The sequence below is a fragment of the Chlorocebus sabaeus genome, chromosome 14 (assembly GCF_047675955.1).
Source record: "Chlorocebus sabaeus isolate Y175 chromosome 14, mChlSab1.0.hap1, whole genome shotgun sequence".
Classification (NCBI taxonomy): Eukaryota; Metazoa; Chordata; class Mammalia; order Primates; family Cercopithecidae; genus Chlorocebus; species Chlorocebus sabaeus.
In genome coordinates this window covers 108,781,036-108,807,966 of record NC_132917.1, presented here as the reverse complement: position 1 = coordinate 108,807,966, position 26,931 = coordinate 108,781,036, and the positions used below count along the sequence as shown (strand labels likewise).

At 37.8% G+C, this 26,931-nt stretch overlaps 1 protein-coding gene across 2 annotated transcripts in view; it reads right to left on the bottom strand.

The window, feature by feature from the left end:
• Window positions 1-26,931, bottom strand: part of SULT1C3 (sulfotransferase family 1C member 3) — a 91,846-nt gene that overhangs the window by 51,997 nt on the left and 12,918 nt on the right. The window contains exons 2-8 of one of the 2 annotated variants that reach the window (XM_008008308.3): window positions 18,077-18,255; window positions 13,116-13,244; window positions 10,737-10,834; window positions 8,649-8,775; window positions 5,536-5,630; window positions 5,220-5,400; window positions 3,422-3,749 (exon numbers count right to left, since the gene is read on the bottom strand). In XM_008008308.3, coding sequence (XP_008006499.2) covers window positions 3,637-3,749; window positions 5,220-5,400; window positions 5,536-5,630; window positions 8,649-8,775; window positions 10,737-10,834; window positions 13,116-13,244; window positions 18,077-18,248 — 915 coding nt within the window. In that variant the 5' untranslated portion in view covers window positions 18,249-18,255 and the 3' untranslated portion in view covers window positions 3,422-3,636. Of the gene's footprint in view, window positions 1-3,421; window positions 3,750-5,219; window positions 5,401-5,535; window positions 5,631-8,648; window positions 8,776-10,736; window positions 10,835-13,115; window positions 13,245-18,076; window positions 18,256-26,931 lie in introns of those variants that run through there. The other variant, XM_073023337.1, reaches the window with a different exon arrangement.

Sequence of the window (26,931 nt, the reverse complement as noted above, 5' to 3'; positions counted from 1 at the left end):
AGCTGGGCTTAGCTTTAAAAAGTTCTTATCTGAGATTCCTTCTATGAGACAGTTTCATCAAAGCTGATTTGAAGGGCCTATGTGAAAAGTAATTCTTCTTAATGGACTTTATACTAATAATCTGGCCAAGTATAATAAAGTAAACCAGTCCTACCATAATTTGTCTTTTTATAAAAATGGAAAACTGGAGAGAAAAAAATTATGTTTCAAAATTATAGTACACCTCAGTTGTTAAACTCCAGTCTTGCCTAATGTTTTTCCATTTTTATTATTTTCTACAGTTTGGATTAAATTCTAATTTTCTGGCTAGAAGTCTCCAAGGCAGTGTTTTCAATTATTTTCTTTTTCTTTTCCTTTTTCCCCATTTTTCCTAACTGGAAATCACTGAAACCTAAGCTGTGGTTTCTTAAAGCCCTGTGAACTAAAGACAATGTTTCAGCAGGTGCTGCCTCTAAGCCCCTGAAACAAAGAGTGCTACTGGGAACAAATAGACCTCCCACTCCGGTTCTGCATTCAGTGCCTCATAGCAATGACCATCTCTCAGTAGGAAGTAGCCGGAAATATTACAATGCCCCATGTCCGTGCAGTTCTCATGACAAATAAATATACAAGTATGATAGGAATTCCACACAAATTGACAGTGGGGATTGTGGCAGGCAGGTTTCATTAATGCAGGCCTCCATCACAGCTGTTTCACTATTCAATGAGTGATTAAGTTGACTATTAAAAGCTAAAAGAGCCAGTGCCCTTATACAAAGCCTGGAATGTAACAAAAGTCCATCAAGAGTTTTGCCTAGGCCTTTCCTGGGCCTTAAAGCATGACGAAATAATGAAGTTCTTAACAGTACCCCTTTAGGGTTATATAAGTTTTATTGGGGCTCTGAAGAAACTCCCCAGACCTCCACAAACAAGTTTATTGGAGGTCTGAAGGAACTCCCCAATCCTCAGTGGTTTAACAGGAGACAAGATAAGAGTGACCACCCCAGCCCCTAGAGACCCATTTAAATTCAGCAAACTTCATGAGGCTCCAGAGGAAGGTCTTCGGGACTCAAATCTTAGTTACATATTTGAAGAAGTGAATTACTTAAGTCTTTAAGATGAATGCACACTTACATACAGACACATAGCTTAGAAGGTATGCAAATTCAGGCCGGGCGCAGTGGCTCAAGCCTGTAATCCCAGCACTTTGGGAGGCCAAGGCGGGTGGATCATGAGGTCAGGAGATCGAGACCATCCTGGTTAACGTGGTGAAACCCCGTCTCTACTAAAAATACAAAAAAAGAAACTAGCCGGGCGTGGTGGCGGCGTCTGTAGTCTCAGCTACTTGGAGGCTGAGGCAGGAGAATGGCGTGAACCCGGGAGGCAGAGCTTGCAGTGAGGCGAGATCGCGCCACTGCACTCCAGCCTGGGTGACACAGTGAGACTCCATCTCAAAAAAAAAAAAAAAAAAAAAAAGAAGGTATGTAAGTTCTGAAGAACTTTGTAATTTTGAGTTGGTCTGGTGATAATTTCCAGGCCTTCTGCCTGTAACTGGTTACAGAAATAAAAAGTCTCTTCCTCCCCAGTTAATCTGCATCTGGTTATTGGGCCACGAGAAATAGCAGCCCCACCCTCAGTTTGGTCCAGGAACAGTCACAATGCGGACATTTCCAGGAGAGGCCATGGGGCACATTATATATGTGAACTTTCTGAATCCCAGCAGCCTGTTTCCAAATTATGGCTCTAGAGGATCAAGACTAGTTCACATCTTCCTTGCAGAAATGCAGAGCAACTCTGTAGCTTTTAGAATTATTAACATTATATAGCCAAAATGCTTTGCCCAAAACACATGAGCCCATCATCTACACCTAGACTGTCAGCCTCATACCCCTTAATACCTGAAAAGACAGGCAGGTATCATCCATTGCATGAAGGAAATAATCTTTGTGTAGCTGGTCATCAATACTCTGAGTCCAAGGGCAGTACAGGAAATGTTTTTATTGACAACATTCAATAATTTTTCAAATAGTGGAAAATCATTTCTGAGTAGGAAAATAATGTTTGCTTTTCCTTTATTCTGCCTCCTCTTTGAGGCCTGCTTTGCACTCTGACAGTACCTGGCGCCCAGCGCTCTTTACTCTTTATGGATTCTGATGTCTCCAATTGAAAAGCACAGTGGCCCTGTGAACCAGTTTTTCAGTGCATTGACAAGGCAAGGGTGATCAATGAATCTCTTTTTTTTCTTGCTATAACTTTAAGGAATACTAGAGAAGATCTCTTCTCTGGATCACCAACTGAATATGAGGATGGTATTTCAGGTGGTCAGGTTTCGTGGCTGGATGGAGGCAGTGGGGTGAGGGCTGATGGGGAACTTTCATCCGAGGGTCCCCTCTGGGCTAGTTTAGATGCCCCAATTTTCATCCTCTCTGTTTCCTTACAGCAGGCCTTAGGGACTAGCTGCTGTCTTTTCTTAAAATCTCATCATCTATTCTTTACCTTTCAGTTTGTCTTCCATTCCATTGGCTAGAGAATAGGATGTCATTTCCCCTTTGCCTGGGGTGACAATAGCACTGCTTTGTTCCTATGATAACCTCCACAGGGAGGATACTTTGCTCTGTGCCTTGGGAGCTCTGTATATTGTTCCTGATTCCCTTTCAAGATGTTAATTGAAATATCTTTTTACATATCTTTAATTTTATCACTGAATTTAAGTCTTTCCAAATTTACCCCCGTTCTGACATGTTTCATGAGTTCCTCTCTGAGGCCATCGCCGGTTGGCATCCACCCACTCACTAAGCCTCTCAGGACCTTGTCTTCTAATAAGACAATTGTACTTGGTCATATAAAGAGTCAGGTCTTCACTGGCACATGGTTGAAGCCCTAAATTTATATTAAATCTGAGGTCATACCTATTGTTAGAGTGATGCCACATTATTAACAGAATGGCAATGCATAATCATGGTGCATTTGTCTCAGATCTCAATGTATAGATGAGATACATTATGCATTTTATTTATTTCATGGGAAGATTTTTTTCAGGAATAGTCACTGCCTGATTTCTCCGACTCGAACTCTTTTGATTAAGAAAATTAGTTACAAGACAAATTTAGAAGCCTAATCATTTTCCAATTGATATTTTGCAGTAATAAATTTATTTTTATATCATTCTATTACATAAATGGTGACTCTGAAACCTACTTATGAGTTCTTTAATCTTGGAAGTTATTATTTATACATAAAAGTATAGAATGTTCACTCCAAGGTGTTGCATTTTCTCTTAATAACGTGGCTTCTGATACCTATGCATGATTTTCTTGTGACGTCTACTTGGGATCACACATGGGAATGCATGATGCAATTGTTTGTTTTTGCTGTATCTGTCATGCGCAATAAAATATACCTGTACTTAAGAAAATAAAAAACTCATGTAGGCAGACTCTGCTCTCTAATTTTATATATATATATATATTTTTTTTTACTGGAATAGCTGGTTCGTTGCTATTTTAAATCATGTTTTAATAGTATAGCAGACTAGCCACCCTATAGGAGACGGACTGAGGCTTATATGCTCCATATTCAGTCACAGTTTCTTGCCCAGCAGAATAAAAGGCAAAATAGTTGGCATAGTCTCTGTCTCTTATTTTGTTGTTGTTCCTCTCAGATATCAGGGCAGAAGTTCAATGTGGATCCTGCCATTTTCTTCTCATAATGCTTATCAAAGTTCTCATTCATAGCCACAGTAAAATGGTTCTTCCAGTCTCCAGGCATCCCTGTAGGACATCAAAGAAGTTCATGACAGACTCTGCACCCATTCAACCTGACCTTTCTATAGCGAATGGTTCCTAAGCCTAACCACATGATTTTCCTATGAGTGAGGGTCCCTCAGTCCCACTCCACCTGGTCTTTCCACTATGAATGGTCCCTCATATCCACTCCACTTGGCTTTCTTACCACAAGGCACACAGCATCCTTATATTCCTTCCTCAAATGCTGCAGGCCCCACTGAGGTGCTGCACTGTGCTGAATCTTCTGCTCCAGGGTACACTCCTGGCTCTAGTGCACCCAACCCAAAGTCTACAGCTCGTTACCATCATGGACTTCCTTGGGGACATCCTATCTTCCTTTCCCAGGGACAGTGAAAGATGTTATAAGATGTCAGTAACCTCACTGGAGAAGATATTTCTTGTGGAGTAAAATTAAAGAGTAAAGGCACCAGAAGTGACATTTAGATACCGGTGATCTTCTGCAAATTGTTGTACCTTGTCAGCCCAACAAAAGCTGTACTAAATTATTCTAGTTCTTTATTTCTACTGGTTTATTTAAATTATTTCTCTAAATTATTTGTTTGTTTCTCTAAATTATTCTAGTGCTTTATTTCTACTGGTTTACTACCCTTTGAAAAGGTTAATCTGGAATGCTTGACCATAATATCAAATTCTAGATTCCAACTTCAACAAGTTAACTGGAATCTTCAGGAATGGGGTCACTGTTTTTAAAGGTAATTTTGATACCATCGGGAGAACTGGTATTGGGGAATTCCTAGTATAGCCTCCATTTTACTTTCTTGTTTGTAATTTTTTTGTAGTTATTTCTTCATGTATCTAGAATGTTAGCTTGTTGAGGACAGAAACTGTTCATTCATCAGTACACTCACACAACAGACCTTTATTGAGTTATTTTGAGGTGTGAGTCTCTGTACTAGGTTCTAGTGGAAAAAAACTGAACACAGCTCTCTCTTCGAGGCAGCTTGTTATCTTATCTTGGAGACAGACATGAATGCCAATAGTTACAAATCTGAGTACTAAGTGCTTAGCTGGGGTTTTGAACAACAGGGAGAGACAAAAGATAAGAGTTCAAAGCTGCTCAGAGGATGCACGAGCCTTCAAGGGGGAGTTCATGGTTGAGCTGGGTATTCTAATCAAAGTGAACAGCACCATCAGCATCACCTGAGTACTTGAGAGAAAGGCAAATTTGAGGGCAACTCCTGGACCCACAGAATAAGTATCTCGGAGTGGGGATCAGCAATGAGAGCTTTAGCAAGGCTTTCAGAGGTTCTAATGTGACTACAGTTTCAGAACCACTGACAATGGCTTTCAGCAAACAGGCAGTGTGAAGGGAGCAGAGATTCAAAATTTAACTGAAATGAGGCACTTCTTCCTGAAAATTAGGTTTAAAATTATCTTAGCTTACAAGGCAGAACATTTTTTAGAATTGAGCTAAGGAAAAGAAATGCCACCAACCTTTCCTCATGAAGTTTGAGATGGAGTGATTGAATATGTGAGATGGTATCCCAGTGTGGTTGGCCATGGGATTATCCTTCATTACATCAAATGAGGTATGGTGGACGATCTGGTTTATAATGTCCTCTGACAAAGTTTTCTCGAAGAATTCCAACACCTTGTGGATCTCATGTTTTGGATTCTGACCATGGAAGAAAAAGGCATTGTGAAGAGAGGGGAAAGAAGAAGAGCTTGGCCAATTAAAGCAACAGCTCGTTTAACAGAATAACGTTGTCATTCATATAGGGTCTGACCTATAAGTCTCAGTGCCACTTACTTTTTTTATATCCTCATAGAAGAGGTAGAGGATCTGGTGCGTGTCTTTTGCAGCCCACCATCCTTTCACATGGTCAAACCAGGACCCGTATAAAACTGGAAGAAGACAAAGCACTGTTAGTTCCAATTACCGGGAGAAAACCCAAGGCTATAAAATAAATTAGCGCTGCTTTGAAATAATCTTCTGTAACTTTCATTCTGGTTAATTAATGAAGTGGAAGTAATTGTCTACTATACACTTTGTCTATATGGTGTGAAGCAAAGATTTATAGTACACATTTATTTTACGTGACTTTGCACACACCGACTATGTCTTGTGACATGCCTTAAAACATTAGGCAATAAAGTACTTCCCCTGTTCCTGGTAAACAGTGTTTAGTTTCGGACTCAACTAATTCAGGCCATCAGATATAGGGGTAGGATCCTCCTGCTGCTTTCCCTGTATCGCTGCGCTATGAAGTTTGTAAGTTCCTGTTCCGAAAGAGACACAGCAGCAGCAGAAAGAGAGGTGCCCTCGAGGACAACATCTATTTCCGGCTGAGGCTGCGTCTACGTGGTAAACATGGGATGCATTTTCTTTCCACCAGTTGGCAAGAGAATGCATGCACACCTGAGTTAGCCAGCAGCATATTTTATCCCAGGATATTTTAGTTCCCTGATAGGTTGTAACTTTTGGCAGCTTCCTGGTTTGGTTCTGGGTAGTCATTATAAACACAGGAATTATCTTTATTCAGTGTGAGCTATGTTGCAAGCATTGTGCTAAGTGGACGTGAAGGTTTGTCTGAAGGATGATGGAAAACATTCTCCAGAGGAAAATGACCACAGACCTAGTGAGCAAGTGTGTGAAATGCTCTCTTTTGAATCAGGACGAACAGCGATGTACATTTTCAGTGACTCGAACCTTGGCATGTCTCATGGTGACTGGTATCTGTGTCAGCCAGGTTCTCCAGAGAAACAGAGCAGTAGGCAAATCGAGAGGAGAATACATTATTCCTCCTGTATGCACAGGGGATATATCCCATAATCCCCAGCGCATGCCTGAAACCACAGGTACCACCAAGTTATAATAGTGTGTGTATTTTTTCCTCTACACACGTTTGTATGTTACTTTAATTTATGTATTAGGCACTGTGAGTGAATTACAACAAAACTAATAATAAAACAGAGCTATTAGAACAATATTCTGAAATATATTCACATCTATGTGAATGTACTCTCCCTCTCTCTATCCTTTTTTCTCTTGAAATTCTGTAATATTTTTGGATTGGGGTTGACTGTGGGTGACTGAAACTGTAGAAAGGGAAACTAAGTAAAAAGGAGACTCATCCATGTATATGTATGTATGTGTGTGTTTTATCTATGTGCATTATATATATGTGTACCCATATAATTTATTTTAAGCAATGGTTTTATCCTATGTATATATAGTTAAATGTACATATATAATGTTAATTATGTATATGTGGTTTATTTAAAGGAATTGGCTCCTGCAATTGTGGGGCTTAGTGTGTTTGAAATCTGTAGGGGACGCTGGAAAGTCAGGCAAGATTTGATATAACAACCTTGAGGCAGAATCCTTTCTTTTGGAAACCTGAGTTTTTTTTCTCTTAAGACCTTCAACTGATTTCATAAGGAACACCCATATTATTAATATTTAACATTATCTCCTTTTCTTAAAGTCAACTGATTATAGATGTAAATCACAATTACAAAATTGATAGTTTCACAGGAACACCAGGATTGCTGTCTGTTGAAATAAGTAGGTGCCACAGTCCAGCCAAATTGACACAAAGAACAGTAAGACAACCCAGGCCTTGGGAAAAATCATATAAGAAAAGAAGCTTGGATCTCCTCTTCCTCTGCTTCCTTCTACTTTTCCGGCTCTCAAAACTTCTCTGCATAAACATTGGAAATCTATTCACCTGGGGTGCAATCTAGATTTGTTTTTTTTCTTATTGGCATCTGTCAGTCAATTTTATTTACGTTTCTAGAGAAAATGTTCTAATGAGGTTATTTCTCTTGATTGTCACTGGACAGACATGCTTGGTGAAAATTATTATTTATTGACTTTTCCACAGATACCTGTTTTTATTCAGGTCATGTTTTGGAAGTCACTTCATTTTGATTCTTCTTTTCCCTCAAAAGAATATGAATGTTGTGGTCAGGACTGGTTATAATGAAGCTCAGGTTCCTCAAGGATAGTTAAGTTGCTCCAGAACTGGGAGCTCTCAGCGTTACAACTCAGCCATTTCACTTATGGAAGTTCTAATTATTTGAGAGACATTAATGAAATGGAGGAGACACCATGTAATTTTCATACATTTGTCTAGGTTCTGCTCACTGCAGTTACAATGCAATACTATAATCATGTTTCTGCATTAATGCTCATACAAATATGTAAAGATGGTCCTTACATCCTAAATCACCTTATGTAGTCATCTTGTCTTTCTTCTGTCTAGAGATTGCTGTTTCCATGAGACATTCTTCTTCTGTGAAGGGTTTGAGATCCTTGGCAGTCTGATTGGACACCTGGTCTAATCCAGTCAATTGCTGTTTTGAAAAGTGTGGCCCTCATGTGTTCACTGGTTCTCTGGACGGTGTGATCTTGCTAGTAAGCGGATGAGGGGTTATGGCTGCTAATTCTAATGTGAAGTTTCTGCAGGTGAACAGTTCTAAGATTGTTCACTATGATCTATGGGAAAGGCTCTCTGTGGCTGTGTGGTGTGTGACTTTCATAACTATACGTGGTGGCCTGGCAGTCCAATAACACTGCTAGATTAAACCACAGGATATCATCTCATGCCTTCCCACTGCCAGGTCTTTCCACAGGAAATGTTGCCTCTTCTTATTTTGAAGTCGATTGTTTGAATCTCAAGTCAAGGATTTTGGGCTTTTTACCTTTATCTCAAATCTTATGACCCTAGTTGACCTCAATGTACATTTGTATTCAATTTTGGAAAAATACCTCTTCTACCTGGCTTTTCCAGTCCCAGATTATCAAGATAGGACCTCGTCAATCAGGATGTCTTTTGTACCTTTCTCCTCCAGTTTACAGAGGTGCTTATTGTTAGAGTCTCCTGAAAGAGGGAAACCAAAAAACCAGTTTGCACTCACCTTTTCCTAATACGAATTTCTCATAAAATTCCTCTAAGTTCTGAGGATCAGGCAAATAGGAAGCCATCCTGTGAAAGTGGTAGTAAGACACCAGGCAATCCTTGGGATTTCTGGCCACATAGACAATCTGAAATCAAGGGGAGGGAAGGAAGCCAGGGAGAGAAAAACAGACTGAGGAGAAATAGTCTAAGCGAGTGTTTCAGTACCATGGTAACTTTCTCCTGTAAGTTCATAGCATTAGATACATTAGTTATAAATTAAAATATTACATAAAGGGAACCTTTTTGACTCTGCAACCCTGATAGCCATGGAGAACACGAAGACAAAGGAGAGTGTCCCACTTCAGAGTGGTTTTGACGAACCAAACAAGCAAAGCGTTCTCGGGCATTCAGGGAACAGGCCATGAAATGGTGAGTTTCAACTGTGTCTCAATTAATTGAAAGAAATTTTCCAGACTCCTACAACGGGGGAAAGACTAGAGAGTGAGAAAACATTTTTGTGCATACCATCTCATTTGGCTCCTATTAGGGTTAGTGTTAGGTAAAGAGAGAACAGGTGTTATCTTTCAATAGAAGAAGTAAATGACCTTCAGAGAACTGGAGGGACTCCCACTGATTCCTGCTTAGTACATGAATGGGTCAGGCCTGGTCACAATAATTGGGACACTGAGTCCAGAGCTAATTCCTTGATATTTGTATGAGACTCACAGGGAGGAATGTTGCAGACAGTGGTTCTCAAAGATTAGAGTGTCTTTGCTGATATGTGTGTGTGTGTATGATATATTATATGTTACATATGTTATACATATAACTATATATGTGTGTACACACAGACACATACACATATAACATTGTTAGGACAGAGGAGCATAGTAATGTGATGACTGGAAATTCAGTATTGTTCAGTCAGCAAATGCAGAACAGAGATGTTAACCCTTCCTATGTGCCAGACAATATTTAACCTGACAGTTATTGGGTACAATCAAGTCCCCACCTGTCAGGAACTCACAGTCTGATCACTGACGTAAGAAGAGAGAAAATTATAATGTAACGTGTTGAACCAAATGATGAGGTAAACCCTTGCACAGATACAAAAATATAGATACTTGGAACTCACCCAGCCATGGAGACAGAGAAGCATCCTATAGGAGGTCTCTATGAAAAGACCAGGAGAGCAAGAAGGAATTATTCAAGTAAAGATGAGGAGATGCCTGAGTCTAATGGGAGCATGTGGAAGGTGTGGGGATGATCCGTGTGTGAAAGGACATGTAGGATTTCAGGAGGACTGTAGTGACAATCAGGGAATGGGAAGACACTGGGGAGGAGATGAAGCAAGGTGCAGACTGTCACGGGCATGGAAGTCATATAGGGGATATGGAGGCATCTTCATCCACCTGTGGAAGTGTTTATAGCAGGGAAATGCCTTAGTCAGATTTGTGTTTTCAGAAGAATAGCGGTTATGGGGAGGAGGGTTGGAGGGGCAGGTCTAGAGGCAGGCTGACAAAGTGGGAGGAGAAGAGAGCAGTGAGCTGACTTGGGGACAGGTGGTAGTGATGCAGGGCAGTGCACAGATTACAGGATGGGAAGAATGAACTGGACTTTGTGACAGATCAGATATAGAGGTGAGGGGGATAAAAATGAAGACAGGTTTGAGCTTAGTCCACGGAGTAGATTATGGAGGCGTGGAAGCCTTGACAAGGAGCAGATTCTATACTTCTGCTTCTGAGGCCAGGAGAGTATCTTCTAGTCCTTTGGCAGAGCAAAGCAACAGGGTTTTATTTTTAAATGTGTTTCCCTCCATTCTCGCTCCCGATCCACTCTCTGATTTGTAGCAACAGAGACTCAATTTTGGAAAATTTGACCAAGAATTTTTCATGAAATAGATTTAGAGGGAAAAGAATTTTAGAAAACATGGACATTTGCAGATTTCAAATTTACGTAATCCTTGATACCAAGAACTTTGTCTAAGAAAAATAGCAAATTATATTTTGGAAAATGTATTTGGAAGCATATTATTTTGAAAAATACCTTCAGTTTTATAATTTATATCCCCAAGTTAGGGGAAGTTTGAAAAACCCACTCTTTTTACCTTGCAGTTTTCTTTCCAGATAGATGGTGGAATCAGATGTGAAGGGAGATGTGTTTTTATCAGTCGTGGTGAGGACATTTCAAGAGCAATCACCCAATCTAGCAAGAAACAGTTTATATTCTTTATTTATTCTTGCCAATCTGCCAAAATACTTGACTTCCATTTGTATCTTAGTCTAAAGAGTGATTACATTTTGTTTTATATTCATTGGAAAGAGTAATTGTTTTCCACAAGGACATACAAACCATTCAGTCCTGTCTAACCTTCTTGGAGACTTTTTCTTATTTCCTTATTCTCTCAGGTTTTAGACTTTCCTTCAGGAAAGCTCTTTCTTGCCCTCAAATTATTCTGGCAGTGTTCATTGTATATCTGGTTGTTCTTTTCCTTTCTCTTCTTTTCTCTCTCTTTTGTTTCTTAAAAATCACACCCATGCTTTTACAATAGGCTGCCATTCTTGGAATATCTTTGAAATTAAATCTATTTCTTTTTTTTTTCTTTTTCTATTTTTTTTTTTTTATTATACTTTAAGTTCTACGATACATGTGCACAACGTGCAGGTTTGTTACATATGTATACATGTGCCATGTTGGTGTGCTGCACCCATTAACTCATCATTTACATTAGGTATATCTCCTAATGCTATCCCTCCCCCCCCCCCCCCCACTCCCCTTCCCACAACAGGATCTGGTGTGTGATGTTCCCTTTCCTGTGTCCAAGTGATCTCATTGTTCAATTCCCACCTATGAGTGAGAACATGCGGTATTTGGTTTTCTGTTCTTGTGATAGTTTGCTGAGAATGATAGCTTCCAGCTGCATCCATGTCCCTACAAAGGACATGAACTCATCCTTTTTCATGGCTGCATAGTATTCCATGGTGTATATATCTCACATTTTCTTAATTCAGTCTGTCACTGATGGACATTTGGGTTGGTTCCAAGTCTTTGCTATTGTGTATAGTGCCACAACAAACATACATGTGCATGTGTCTTTCTAGCAGCATGACTTATAATCCTTTGGGTATATCCCCACTAATGGGATGGCGGGGTCAAATGGTATTTCTAGTTCTAGATCCTTGAAGAATCGCCACACTGTTTTACACAATGGTTGAACCAGTTTACAGTCCCACCAACAGTGTAAAAGTGTTCCTATTTCTCCACATCCTCTCCAGCACCTGTTGTTTCCTGACTTTTTAATGATTGCCATTCTAACTGGTGTGAGATGGTATCTCATTATGGTTTTGATTTGCATTTCTCTGATGGCGAGTGATGATGAGCTTTTTTTCATGTGTCTGTTGGCTGTATGAATGTCTTCTTTTGAGAAGTGTCTGTTCATATCCTTTGCCCTCTTTTTGATGGGGTTGTTTGTTTTTTTCTTGTAAATTTGTTTGAGTTCTTTGTAGGTTCTGGATATTAGCCCTTTGTCAGATGAGTAGATTGCAAAAACTTTCTCCCATTCTGTAGGTTGCCTGTTCACTCTGATGGTAGTTTCTTTTGCTGTGCAGAAGCTCTTTAGTTTAATTAGATCCCATATGTCAATTCTGGCTTTTGTTGCTGTTGCTTTTGGTGTTTTAGACTGAAGTCCTTGCCCATGCCTATGTCCTGAATGGTATTACCATCAGAGTGAACAGGCAACCTACAGAATGGGAGAAAATTTTTGCAATCTACTCCTCTGACAAAGGGCTAATATCCAGAACCTATAAAGAACTCAATAAAATTTACAAGAAAAAAAGAAACCCACCAAAAAGTGGGCAAAAGATATGAATAGACACTTCTCAAAAGAAATTAAATTTATTTCTTAAACTAAAATTGGTTTAGTTTCTTTTCACTTTCTTTTTTCATGGGAAATATTAGCTCTCTATCCACAAACACATGTAAAGCATTTTTCTTTCTGAAAGCCTTCTAGGAGGTCTTTCTTTGTTTCATGTTACTCATCAGGTTTTACACTCTGAGGAAACCTTTTCAGCTCTCACAGTGAATTCTGGGAATGTCTATGGTATATCCCCCCTACTTCTCCTCCTTTTTCTTCAGAAATCACATCTGTCCTTTTACAATAGCAGATTGCTGATTTCTGGCCTTTCCACTGACTCAAACATATGAAGGTGAATACAAAGGAGAAGGAGTGTTCTTTATTGTAAAATTGGGAAGAAGAAGTATGAGAAATATAATGAAAATCTTATTGGGAAGCCAAAGGCCACCAGCTTAGAACAGGAGGGAGTCCTGAAGACCCAATCTAGAGTTTGACTCGTTGGCCTGTGAACAATTTCACCTTGTGAAAGATACAGGCTACTTCTGGCTACCACGGAAGCTCTGTCGAAGACAGTACACATTGCTCTGGAATCTTGAAGTGAAAGTCCTTTCTGTCTTGGTGCTTATTACTCACCTGGTTTTTCTTTATGGGGAAATTTCAGTTCAAGGAAAGGATGTCTGTGTAGAGAATGGTCTGTTTTGCATTTCTCCACATCACCATCATTTTGAATCATGTCTAAAATTTCTTGCATCCAATGTGTCCCTGAAAATATTTGAAATAGTTCTTTAATTTTAGTCAACTGATCTTTCATTCTAAGTTATTGAATATTTTGAAGAAACAGAGCAACATGAGAGCACTTGAAAATTAGATCCATGTTGCCAAGGCAAAAATGAAGCTGTTGTATTGCACCTTTATCTATCTATCTATCTATCTATCTATCTATCTATCTATCTATCTATCATTCTATCTATCATCTATCTATCATCTGTCTCTCTGTGTATCTAAGTATCTATCTATGCATCTATGTATGTATGTATATATGTATGTATCTGTCTGTCTATCACCTTTTTACTATGTAGTCTCTCAACCATCACGTTTGAGTGAACCATTTCTGCATTTCCTATATTATGACACTTCATGCCTAAAAATGCTGTATCTCCCGATATGACATTCTCTTATCATGGTTACTAAATGTTTCTCATCACATCTAGTTTATTATAAATCCTTAATAACATGAGGTACTCAACCTATGTTAAATTTTTTTCCTCCATTTATGAGGTAGGTCTTCATATAAGGAACTTTCCCTCATAAATTAGGGAAGAACTACAATTCCTCTAAATTCTTTTGCTTAATTACTTTTTTTTAGCCTAAGATATGAATAATAGTCATCTTCAATCATAATACATAAGTTTTTCTTTCTTTTGTTTTTTCATGATTATGGAATCATGTTTTTTGAAATAAATGTCAGTGTGGTAAAAATTACATAGAATAGAATGAACCTAATAGAAATGTATAGTTTAATGAAATTTGACAACTGTATGTAGCCATTACAAAAGTCGAGAGTAGAACCTGCTGTCTATTTCAATCAGTCATTCCTTTCCTCACTTTTGACTCCACGAAACTGCTGATTTATATTTTGTCAATATAAATTAATTTTGTAAATTTTTGAATATCATATAAATAAAACCATACAGCATGTCCTCATGTGTCTGAATTTTTTCACACACCTTCATTATTTTGGGATTCCTTTATGTTCTTGTATATATCTGTTTTTCATTTCTTTTTATTACTGAGATCCATTCAACTTTATGGATAAGCAATAATTTGTTTATTCATTTGTAAGATAATAAAAATTTAGGTTTTCTTCAGTGCTGTGCTAGTTTTGAGAAAGTCTGCTATAATATTTGTGTACAAGTTTTTGGGTGAACATAGATTTTTATTTTGGTGGTGGGGGTGAATCTCTAGGACTGAAATTGCTGGGTTGTTTGTTAGGTGCATGTTTAGTTTTATAATGAACAGTAGAACATTAATACCATGTTACATCCTCCCCAACAGTGCATGGGAATTTCGGTTGCTCCATGTCCTTATCGACACTTGTTATTTTCAGGTTTTTAGCTATTTGAAGTGGTGTGTAGTGGTATTTCATTGTAGTATTAATTCACATTTTTTCAACATAAGTGATGTTAAGTATTTTGTTTTGTGTTTATTGGTTAATAGTGAACCTTTTTTGGTGATACATTTTTACATCTTTGCCCACTTTAATACATTTTGTTTTTTATTTTCAGTTCTAATAGTTCTTTATACCATCTGGCCAGATATATGTATTGTAAATATCTTCTCTCCATGTGTCACGTATTTTTATTTATGTATTTATTTATGTATTTATTGTTATATTATACTTTAAGTTCTAGGGTACATGTGCGCAACGTGCAGGTTTGTTACATATGTATACATGTGCCATGTTGGTGTGCTGCACCCATTAACTCATCATTTACATTAGATATATCTCCTAATGCTATTCCTCCCCCTTCCCCACTCCCCACAACAGGCCCCGGTATGTGATGTTCCCCTTCCTGTGTCCAAGTGATCTCGTCGTTCACTTCCCACCTATGAGTGAGAATGTGTGGTGTTTGGTTTTCTGTTCTTGTCATAGTTTGCTGAGAATGGTGGTTTCCAGCTGCATCGATGTCCCTACAAAGGACACATACTCATCGTTTTGTATGCCTGCATAGTATTCTATGGTGTATATGTGCAACATTTTCTTAATCCATTCTGTCACTGATGGACATTTGGGTTGATTCCAAGTCTTTGCTCTTGTGAATAGTGCTGCAATAAACATACGTGTGCTTGTGTCTTTATAGCAGCATGATTTTATTCCTTTGGGTATATAGCCAGTAATGGGATGGCTGGGTCAAATGGTATTTCTAGTTCTAGATCCTTGAGGAATCGCCACACTGTTTTCCACAATGGTTGAACTAGTTTACAGTCCCACCAACAGTGTAAGAGTGTTCCTATTTCTCCACATCCTCTCTAGCACCTGTTGTTTTCTGACTTTTTAATGATTGCCATTCTAACTGGTGTGAGATGGTATAACTGGGTCTTTAGAAGAACAGAAGTTTTCATTTTGAAGAAGTCTAATTTATATTAAACTTACATTAAATGCAAACCATAACGGTTAGTGCTTTCCATTTTTTCCCCAAATTATTGATGCCTAACCTAAAGTTTGAAGCTATTCTCCTATCTGTACTTCCATGGTTTTATAGATTTAATTTTAATATTTTGAGGTCTGATGCATTGCACTTTGACTTTTTTGCATGTGGCACCAAGTAAGGGTCAATTCTTTATGTCTATCCTTACAAAAATATCACAGTCTTTTGAATGCTGAAGCTGAGTTAAATGTCAGGAAATCAGCTCATATAAACCCTACCACTGTGTTCTTCGTATCAAAAAATTGGCTTTTAATGACAATTACATTTTCATATATATATAAAATCTTGGAATCAATTCATCAGTTTCTGATTGAGATTGAATTTATAGATTAATTTAGAAACATTTGATATCTTAAAAATATTAATTCTTTTGATCCATAGATATGGTATGCTTCCTTATTTATTTAAGACTTATACACCTTCTCCCTGTAAGTGTTTTCACTTTCAAATCATGCACAGTTTTGTTAAATTTACTTCTGAATATTTCATGTTTTCAGGTGCGATTTATTTTATCAATGGTATTTTAAAAATGTCATGTTCAATTGTGTGTTGCTGGAATGTTGAAAGATAATAGAGTTTTGTATATTGACTATGTATCTTATTGTGACCTCACTAAATTTGCTTAGTAGGTTAAGTGATTTTTTTATTAAGCTCCTTAGTATTTTAGAAATCTATGATGTTTCCATTGCACTACTAAATAATGCGGATTTTTTAATAGATGTCCCTTATCAGGTAGAGAAAGTTCCCAATTTGAGCTTAATTTCCTCTACTTTTTAATCTTGTTATGTTGGAACTTTAAATTACTTATTGTAGATCTTTCATATACCTACATACACTTCCACTATAAGTGTAAGTTATACTTACCTACATATATAACATGTATAAAATTCATTTAAAAAATCTCTCGTCAAATGCTACTTTAACTGCTTCTCACAAATTGTAATAGGTTCTTTTTATTATCATTCCATTTATAGTATTTTCTACTATCCTTTATAGTGATATGTTATTTAGAATTATATTGCTTTATTTCTAAATATTTGTGTCTCTCACCCTTGTATAACCTCTAGGGATTATATGACTAAGAGATTTCTAGTAGCTCCTTGACTGATCTCATGGAGCTGGGCTCTATGCAAGTGCCATCTACCATTCAACAATAGACTCAAAGAGTCCTCTCTAAAGATATCTAAAGGTGTTTATTTGTGTATTTCATTCTCTCTGGTACTCATACCTGCCAATAGCAGCCACTTCAATCTCTCAGAACTCCTATATCTGGTTCTTGAACTCAGTGAGTTTGTTATGACTTTTTCTTTTGCTCCCTAAAACTAAACCCTGTTCAGAAAGCATCTTCAGTCTGAAGATGGAGACAACTGAAATCCAATGAGAAAAACCAGTGGTTTCATATATTTTATCCAGGTTTGTTTTTTATTATGGTTAGAGTACACATCTAATCTTGTCCCTTCAGCATGGCTGACCAGGAGGATTTTATTTAATGTTCTCCCAGTCAGTTAGAGATCATTCTTTTTGGTGCTCAAACTGTCCCAGATGTGGTCATTGTGAGCCCTTTCACATTGGTTCTTTTATGCTTCTCCATGTCCCCATTAATTTTTTTCTGGTTGTTATGTGTGCTTTATTTTCACAGATACTTAATAAAAACAAACAGTTCTGGGAATGTATACTGTTCTTTTACTCCTTCAAAAATAAGATGGAGAACATTCACCTTTCATATTCTGTTCCCAAGAGTGGGATCATCAATTCTTCTAATATCTGCGATTCCTTTTAATGGAGAACGGCCTATCAGAAGTGAGTTCTGGGCATTAGGTGTACCTATTGTTCCTAGGATGTATTCCAGTCTAGGAATTTTTAGAGAAGAATTAGGAATTCTAAGGCATTTAAATCAAAGTTAATCATTGAGGTTTTCTGAATGCCACTTATTTGGTACAGAGCAGAAAATTCATGACTGACATCCTCCAAGAACTTTAGAGGATTAGAAAATCAATTTGTGTTTAATATCTGGGATAATAGATTAATACTTAAGAGTATGACATGTTTTTAGAAGGCAGCCTTTAGGTTTAGAAAAGTCATATGTCTTTCTATTTATTGACCTTATATTTGATGTATGTTATGGTTATGGGTTCTGGAATGGGAGCATTATCTGACCTACTCCCCAGGCATTTAGAAATCTTTTCTGTTCTCTTCAGAGAGTGCTATTGGAAATTGTTGCCCTAGGGATCAGGAATGCTAAATGTCCTGCAACACTAAAGAACAGATATCCATAATGAGGAATTTTTTTCTCTCCATATCCCAATCATGCTTCATTGGTCAATACAGATTATGCAAACATTTTACGTGAAAATATTGAACATTTGTATGTTTTGATACCCTTACCTGACTTTGGGTAAGTTGCCAGAATAAGATCATCAGGCTTGGCTTGGAAATTATAGATTTGATCCCACAATTCTTTGGTTAATTCCGGCAAAGGGACTTCATCTACTTCCCAGATGTTAAGTAGTTCTGGCTCTTTTTCCATAGTGGGAGCATTTTTCTCAATCTTCGCCATTGGGAATCTGTGATGAGTATGATCAATACTATTTAAAATTTTTAAAAATTTTGTTTTATGGCTTATAGTATGGGCTATTGTCTTACTGCCGTTGATTAGAATACTATAAAATAAATGAAAGCTAACATATAACATGCTAACAAGTGACTGTATGTACCTTAATTATTCAATCTTCATAGCAACCACATAAAATAGGTAATATTTCCTCCATTTTCTTGATGTGGAAACTTGAGTAATTATAAATTTAATTAATTTGACAAAAGTAAAATAATCAATACCTCTTGGGGCTGAGATTTATACCCATATAGTCTTTTTTCTACTGCATGACCTAACAACCTTATTACCTGTTAATAGGGAATATAATGGGTTATGTGTCACATATTGTTTCATCATCTTCAAGATATTGTTTTGTACAGTTAGAAGTGAGACCATTACCTTGAAGAAAATTCAAAACAATGCTTTTAAGGTACATTCTATACTCAATGTGCTTGAATAGTTTTCACAGGGAAAATCTTCATAAAACAGTTTTATATAAATTTTTTTTCAATCACTGAATCATTTTTGAAATTTTAGGCTTCTGTTACAGCATAAAAAACTCTCATGCCCAAAAACTCTCATGTCTATTAACTCTGGAAACTTGGAATTATGTTTGGGTATGATATGGTTTGTCTGTGTCCCCAATCAAATCTCATCTTGAATTCCCATGTGTTGTGGGAGGGACCCAGTGGGAGATAACTGGATTGTGGTGTCTGGTCTTTCCCATGGAGTTCTCACGCTGGTGGACACGTCTTATGAGATCTGATGGCTCTATAAGGGGGAGTTTCCCTGCACAACCTCTTTTTTTCTTTGCCTGCTGCCATTCATATAAGACGAGACTTTCTCTTCCTTGCCTTCTGCCATGAATGTGAGGCTTCCCCCGCCACATGGAACTTTAAGTCTGTTAAACCTCTTTACTTTTTAAGTTGCCCAGTCTCGGGTATGTCTTTATCAGTCATGTGAAAAGGGACTAATACAATAAATTTGTAGTAGTAGAGTGGGGTGTTACTGTAGATACCTGAAAATGTAAAATTGATTTTGGAACTGAGTAACAGGCAAAGGTTGGAATACTTTGGAGGGTCAGAAGAAGATGGGAAAATGTGGGAAAGCTTGGAACTCCATAAATACTTGTTGAATGACCCTTACAAAAATGCCAATAATGATATGGACAATGAAATTCAGGCTGATGTGGTCTCAGATGGAGATGATAATCTTCTTGGGAACTGAAGTAAAGGTCACTCTTGCTATGTTTTAGCAAAGATAATGGTGACATTTTACCCCTGCCCTAAAAATCTGTGGGACTTTGAACATAGAGAGATGATTTAGGGTATGTGGGGGGATAAATTTCTAAGCATCAAAGAATTCCAGAGGTGACTCGGGTGCTATAAAAGGCATTCAGTTTTTTAAGGGAAGCAGATCGTAAAAGTTTGGAAAATTTGCAGCCTGATAATACAATAGAAAATAAAATCTCATTTTGTGGGGAGAAATTCAAGCCAGCTGCAGATATTTGCATAAGTAATAAGGAGCTGAATTAATCACCAAGACAATGAGAAAAATGTCTCCAGGGCACATCAGAGGTCTTCATGGCCGCATCTGTCATCACAAGCCTGGAGGCCTGGGAGGAAAAAATGGTTTTGTGGACTGGTCCCAGGGTTCACATGTTGTTTGCAACCTAGGGTCTTGGTGCCCTGCTTCACAGCCACTCCAGCCATGGCTGAAAAGACCCAACACAGTGCTTGGGTCATGGCTTCCTGGGGTGCTTTGGAAGTTTCCACACGGTGTTGATCCTTTGGGTGCATAGGAGTCAACAACTGTGGTATGGGAACCTCTGCCTGGATTTCCGAAGACGTATGGAAGCACTTGGATACCCAGGCAGAAATTTGCTGCAGGTGTGGGGTCCTCATGGAGAACCAGTGCTAGAGCAGTGCAGAAGGGAAATGTGTGATCAGAGCCATCACACAGACTACTGGGGCACTACGTAGTGGAGCTGTGAGAAGAGGGCCACTAGTATTCTCCAGATCCAGGAATGGTAGATCCTTTGACACCTTGCACTGTGCACCTGGAAAAGCTGTAGACACTCAAGGCAGCCCATGAAAGCAGTCAGGAGGGAGGCTGTACCCTGCAAAGTCACAAGGTTGGAGCTGCCCAAGACAATGGGAACCCACCTCTTGCATCAGTGTGACCTGGATGTGAGACATAGAGTCAAAGGAGATCATTTTGGAGCTCTAAGATATGACTGCCCCACTGGGTTTAGGACTTGCATGGGGCCTGCAGCCCCTTTGTTTTGGCCAATTTCTCCCATTTGGAATGGGTGTATTTAATCAATGCCTATACCTACATTGTATCTAGGAAGTAATTAACCTGCTTTTCATTTTACAGGATCACAGGTGAAAGGGACTTGCTTTCTTTCAGATGACAGTTTAGATTGTGGACTTTTGAGTTAATACTGAAATGACTTAAGACTTTGGGGTAGTATTGGGAAGGCATGATTGGTTTTGAAATGTGAGGACATGAGATTGGGTGGAATGATATGGTTTGGCTGTGTCCCTACACAAATTCCATTTTGAATTTCCACGTGTTGTGGGAGAGACCTGATGTAAGGTAACTGCATCATGTGGGCAGGTCTTTCGCTTGGAATTCTTGGTGGTGGTGGGTGGGTGTAACTAGATCTGATGGATTATAAGAGGGAGTTCTCGTACACAACTTCTTTTTCTCTTTGCTTGCTGCCATCCATGTAAGACAAGGCTTGCTCCTTCTTGCCTTCTGCCATGATCTTGAGGCTTACCCAGTCACCTGGGACTGTAAGTTGATGTTAAACCTCTTTCTTTTGTAATTTGCTCAGTCTCGGGTGTGTCTTTATCAGAAGCATGAAAGTGGAGTAATACAGTAAATACGTGGAACATTTAATCTTGCTGTACACGTTGAGGTTCTTTGTCCGATTTGGAAGGAAATGAAATCCTTTCAGGATCAGATGTATATTAGTTTGGAGAAGAGAAGTTATGCATTGAGATTAAAGAAGTATTTAGAGTGAGAGTGACATAATAAATGCAAAAATTCATAAACTGTCATTGTACTATACCTGTAATGTAGTTGACTTTGAACAAATGATAATCCCCCATTCTTCATTGTGAGAGAAAATAAAAAAAACATATGTCAAAATATCCGGAGGAATGTATTTCCATAGTTTGTTAATCAGTGTTCTGAAAGAAGTAGATTCCATCGGGACATGAACTTGAGAGCTTTCTGAGAAATAGTGAAACAGGCTTCCTTCCTGCAGAATGTCTTGGATCATTAAATTCATCAGTGGTGATTTTGAATCCTTAGAAAAAGAATGTAGTTGGTAGCATTTTCAAGTGCTGTAAGTCTTTTATTTTTAAAAAGTAGAGTTTTCATAGTATTTGAATTATTGAAAATATACTGTGGGTAATTCTGACCATGTGAATATGTAAAAGCAATGGATGGCTGCCGTCCTGAGGTGGCCTCCTGGCCTCATACTCAGTCAACCTTTCGTCTTGTATCCAATCCAAGGAAATTTGCATAATTTCACTTATTTTGTGCACCAGAACCAGGTGGAATGACCTGTTATAGGTTTCTATTCAAGGTGCAAAGTGTCTTTTTCCATGAATGTGGTGTTTGTGACGCTTAATCATTTTTGGAAGCAGAACCAAGTGTCCGTTTTGCTTAATTTCCCAAGTTGGGATGCAAAATAAAAAAAAAAATGTTCTTCCACCATTACACTAGGAACCCTCTTTCATCAAGCATAAGGCTCAATCCACCAGGGAATATACATTAAACAGAATAAAGATAATGTATGCAGCCTACTTGTGCTCGGAGTCCTGGAAGTTTGGGTTCCTGCCTGTGTCGCATATTTGCAGTCCTGCCCAGGTGGTCTCATTCGCAGGCAGGACATGCTGTGGAAGCATCTTTGACCAGATGCTTAAGATTACCCATCAATGCTCCTTTAATATCACGGACAATGTGTACGTACCTGCTCACATGGGCAATCTTGTGAAGCAATTTGTTACTTGAATAATGGCTATCGTTTAGGATAATATAATAGTAAAACACATGAAGGTCTTCTACTTAGACATTTATTTTATAGGATTTCCGGAGAGCCAGGGAATCTTTGTTCAAAAAGGTTTTGGAAGATGTGGACTTTCCCAAATCCTAGTTCTCCTATCAACGTAGATCATCATTCCTTAATTATTGTTGGTTAGCAGGTTTGGGCTCCATCAATTAATTTAAACATTTGAACTAATTCAATTTATGTGAGAAGTTTAGATTTCAAAGGTTAATTGAAGTTTGTGACAGCATAGCCAGTTTGGAAATTTTTGGAGTTAATTTTTTTTAAAGTAAACATCACAAGGCAAATTAAGTAACCACTGAATTCCTCTTCAGGCTAAGAATGAAGTTTGCTTGGTTATAATGTTACTGAAATGAACAATAAGATTAATACTTTGGGCCATGGGTAAAATAATATATCAAAGGAGGTTAGATCACCAGCTCAAATTTGGTAACTAGTTTTTTGTCAAGAGAAAAGTCTTTTGAGGAGTCTAATAGAAGATATCAGTCACTGAAAATGTAAGTGTAAAAGAAAGAAGAGAATAATTAGATGAGTGTCTGGAATTTAGTTAACAGCAGTATTAAAGCTAAACAAATTGGGCATTAGAGTTGCCTGAAAGAGTAAATTTCATATATCATTAGGATATATGAACCCTTTTGAGGACACCAAATATATACACACACAAACACACACGCACACACACACACACACATATATATACATATTATTATTTACAAGCATGTGGTTATTTTCTAAGAGATCCAATATGTTAGTAAAATAATTTATCCTCATTTCATAAAATGAAAATGAATTAGACCCAACAGTGCTGTTTACTTTTGAAGTAACTTTTGACTTTTCCTGTTGATATCAGATAATTAATTATAATATTTTAAAGTCAATGGCATAAAGAATGTTGGTAATTTAAACTGACATTTTTCATGATAGAGAAACCATCAACAGCCTTAGTAATTACTAGGGATTCAGGATGTTCCTGATAGTTATACAAGTTCACTTTTCTATTCAACAGATATTTTTAAGCAGCTACACCATGCAAACACAGATGTATGTTAGGACTAAAAAAGACATTGGGGATGACCTGTGAGCAAAAGGCACCTGGCCCCCACCTTCACCAAATCTATAGTCTGGTAATGAAGACAGACAATGAATAAATAATTGCCTAAAGACAGAGAAATACCCTGGAAATAGAAGTACCATGGAAAGCATGAAGCAAGGACACAAAGCAATGATGGGTGTTGTAGGAGTCAGGATAGTCATAGTAAAGGAAAGTTGGAGAAGTTTGTTGAAGGACTTTTGTAAATTTTCAGAAGATCAATGGCATACCTGTGAGTTTATAAAGGCTTTGCTCCAAGCCATCCCTTTAGTATTCCAAAGGGTGGTTGACTGGGATAAAATACAATGATGTCAACAAAAGCCAGGTGAGTCAGTAATGCCATACTTTGATATATTTGAAAATTATTCTAACAATATTGAAGATTCTCTGAAAAGAGCTATGCCCATCATCAAAATGATACTCTCCTCCATTCCAATTTCTTAAACAGGTTATATACAGAACTGGCATTAATAATAAGATGATAACGATGTAATTGGGCTAAGTCCCAAAATTATGATTTGGATACTCTTATTGATAAATTATCTCATGCCTTAACTAAAGGAGTGAGTTAGAAAAGGTAAACAACCAAACAAATATGAACTTGCAACTAAAACAACTATCCACCCAGTCTGAATCTTTAAAATACTCCAATAAATCTCTGCGTGGACTTCAAATTTGGCTGTATAATTACTGCAAAAAACCTGGACAGATTAAGAAAGATTGCCAGAAACTATAGTGGAGGGAACAACAACAGGGAAAGGAAGAGGAGATAGAATGTGGTTTCTCTAATCAAATGAAAGACTTTCTTTTTCTCCTTACTAGCACTATGAGAGAAATAGAAATTGTTCAAAATGGAGATCAATCACAAGCTATTGTTGACCCTGAAGCTATGTTAGCTGTAGTAAATCCCACCTTATTACAAGGCCTCATTCCTTGGATCAGACAGACACTTCAAATGGTGGATGTCTCTAATACCGTTATACTGGCATATACATTTTCCCCTGTAGCTTTTCAGTTAGAACCTTTACAAGGAACTCAGGTTTTTGTATTAGTTTCCTCAGCCCCATTCATTTGATAGAAAGAGACTTCTTACAGCTACATAATGCCCATCCTTTTTTGTTTTTTTTCCCAAAAAATAGGAAATGTGATTAGAATTAGAACACAAAATTGAATTACCAGATATAATGAATGTTTTGGAATATGATCCTCTTAAACTCACAAATTGCAACTCCTATTGCCATAGAGGACACCAATTTATTGAATAATGAAGACTCACAAAAGCTCTTAAAGGTAGTACCTGATTAATCTGTTTCTTTAAACTAGTCATTGGTGCTTGACACTAGTATGACTAAGAATAATGTACATAACCAGCCTATTAATAACACTTTATAGAATAAAGGGCATCGGAAGAGCTTCTTGGACAAAGAAACTAGTTCATTAGCTTTAACACAGTCACTGCCCCGACTGAGAGATGGAATGACAATGCCTGAATTGAAAGATAAGATGATTCAATTTCAGAATGGTTTAACACAAATTGGGGGTAGTCTCATCTAGCTTACCCACTGTTTTGGTCAGCTCAATCAGCTTGCTCCTTTACATTAGGAATAGAGAAATCATACCAAAGATACTTGGACCAGTAGCAGTAGAGATATGGGACAGATACTCAAACAATGATATATCCACACCATTATATTACAACATACTGATTGGCATGCTGTAACAACTGAGTTATTTATTTGTTTGTTCCAGATGAAAACCTTTGGCTATGTGGCACTAGTTAAAGGCCATATTTACCCTCATGATGGTTAGGACAGTATTCCTTGGGTTGGGTTATATGTGGGCACAAACTTGATTAGTTTGTATACTATCAAAACCTGCAACTTTTTCTGATTGACAATCGCATTGGGTTAATTCCGTGTTCTCTGATATGATCATTTAGCTTCCATCTTTGTACCTTAACTATAGGTATTGAGGCTGTCACTTGACATGTAGAGACTCTAACCAATTATACACAAAAGGCCCAAAATGATAGCCACATGGGTATTTCAGTATTAAATAATGAAGTTGCTCTTTTAAGGTAGGCTGTATAATGGAACCATATTGTTTTAGACATCCTCACTGCAGCCCAAGTGTAAACCTGCTCTACCATAAAAACTGAAGCTTCTGTCTATATCTCAGATGAATGAGATAACGTCACTAAATTAGGGACAGATACAAAAACCCAAATAACTAAACATTCAGATCCAACACCTTCCCAAAACAATTGGTTGGGTAGTTGTTTTGGGCCTTGAGAAAGTTGGCAGCAAAAGCTATTACTATTCTAAGAAGTACACAGTCATTCGCTGTGTTTTGTCCTGTTTCTGTCAACACTGTTTTTATGATAGTTGTTTGCAATTGAGTCAAAGCACAACTGAAAAGGCTAGAATAATGGTGGCTCAACTAATTGTTTTGATTGAGGAGGTAGTCATGTAGCTTGAATCAGGTTCAGTGATCACTGCTCCCTTATTTGCTTTAAAATTTGGCCTGCTCACTTTCCATTTTTTTCCCCCCTGTATGGGACATACATTCCTAGGAATGAGCCTCCCGCATGATGTGGGATTTTTACCTAAATATACAAGCCAGATGCATGATTCTTCTCCAATGCTTTCTCCACAATATTTTGAAAGAAAGAGGGAAATGTAAAAGAAAATAAAATTTCTGGACACTCTATTATGCCAAGAGGTGAGGTTAATCTCTGGATGTTGAGTCACATAGCATGTTTGGTATTCAGCTTCTCAACTTGCAGTTTAGTAATCTTCCTTGTTATTCTTGTCCTATGTATTTCTAGGAAGAAGTAGAGACCAGACCTCCACACTTCCAGTTACTAATCTTTGTTATAACTGTCTTTTTCATTGTCCTGTACCAGATGGTGCCCAAGACTTCATGACTGCTGCATCTTTATTATAGAATATTCAATATACCTTTCTCAGAAGAAATAGACTACTTTGACTAATCAAATCATTGTAACTATGCATTCAGCCTTACATACAAAGATGTGGGAATTCTGTTAAACTTCCCTAAACTTTGTCTATATAAACGATCCCTAACATCTACGCTTCACAACACTGACTTCCATTCTTTGGAATCTGTGCTTACTGGGCCACTTGTTCTGAAACTTTCCGCTTGAATAAACTCTTTTTAAACTCGATTCTGACACTTTTCACTACTTTAGATGGACAAGTTTAATACAGATGGACGTGGAATCTTGATTTCCATGCCCTGCTTTCCCTATTCCTTTTGTGTATTTTCCATCTTGGTCAATGCCAACTTTGTACTCTCAGTTGCTCAGGCCAAAAACCTTGGGATCATCCCTGGCTCCTCCCTTTTGCTCACACCTTACATCCAATCCATCATCAAACTCTGCCAAACCTACCTACAAAATTGTACAACAAAGAGGGTTTCAAGTTTAGATTGTGTCAAACTCACAAGACACA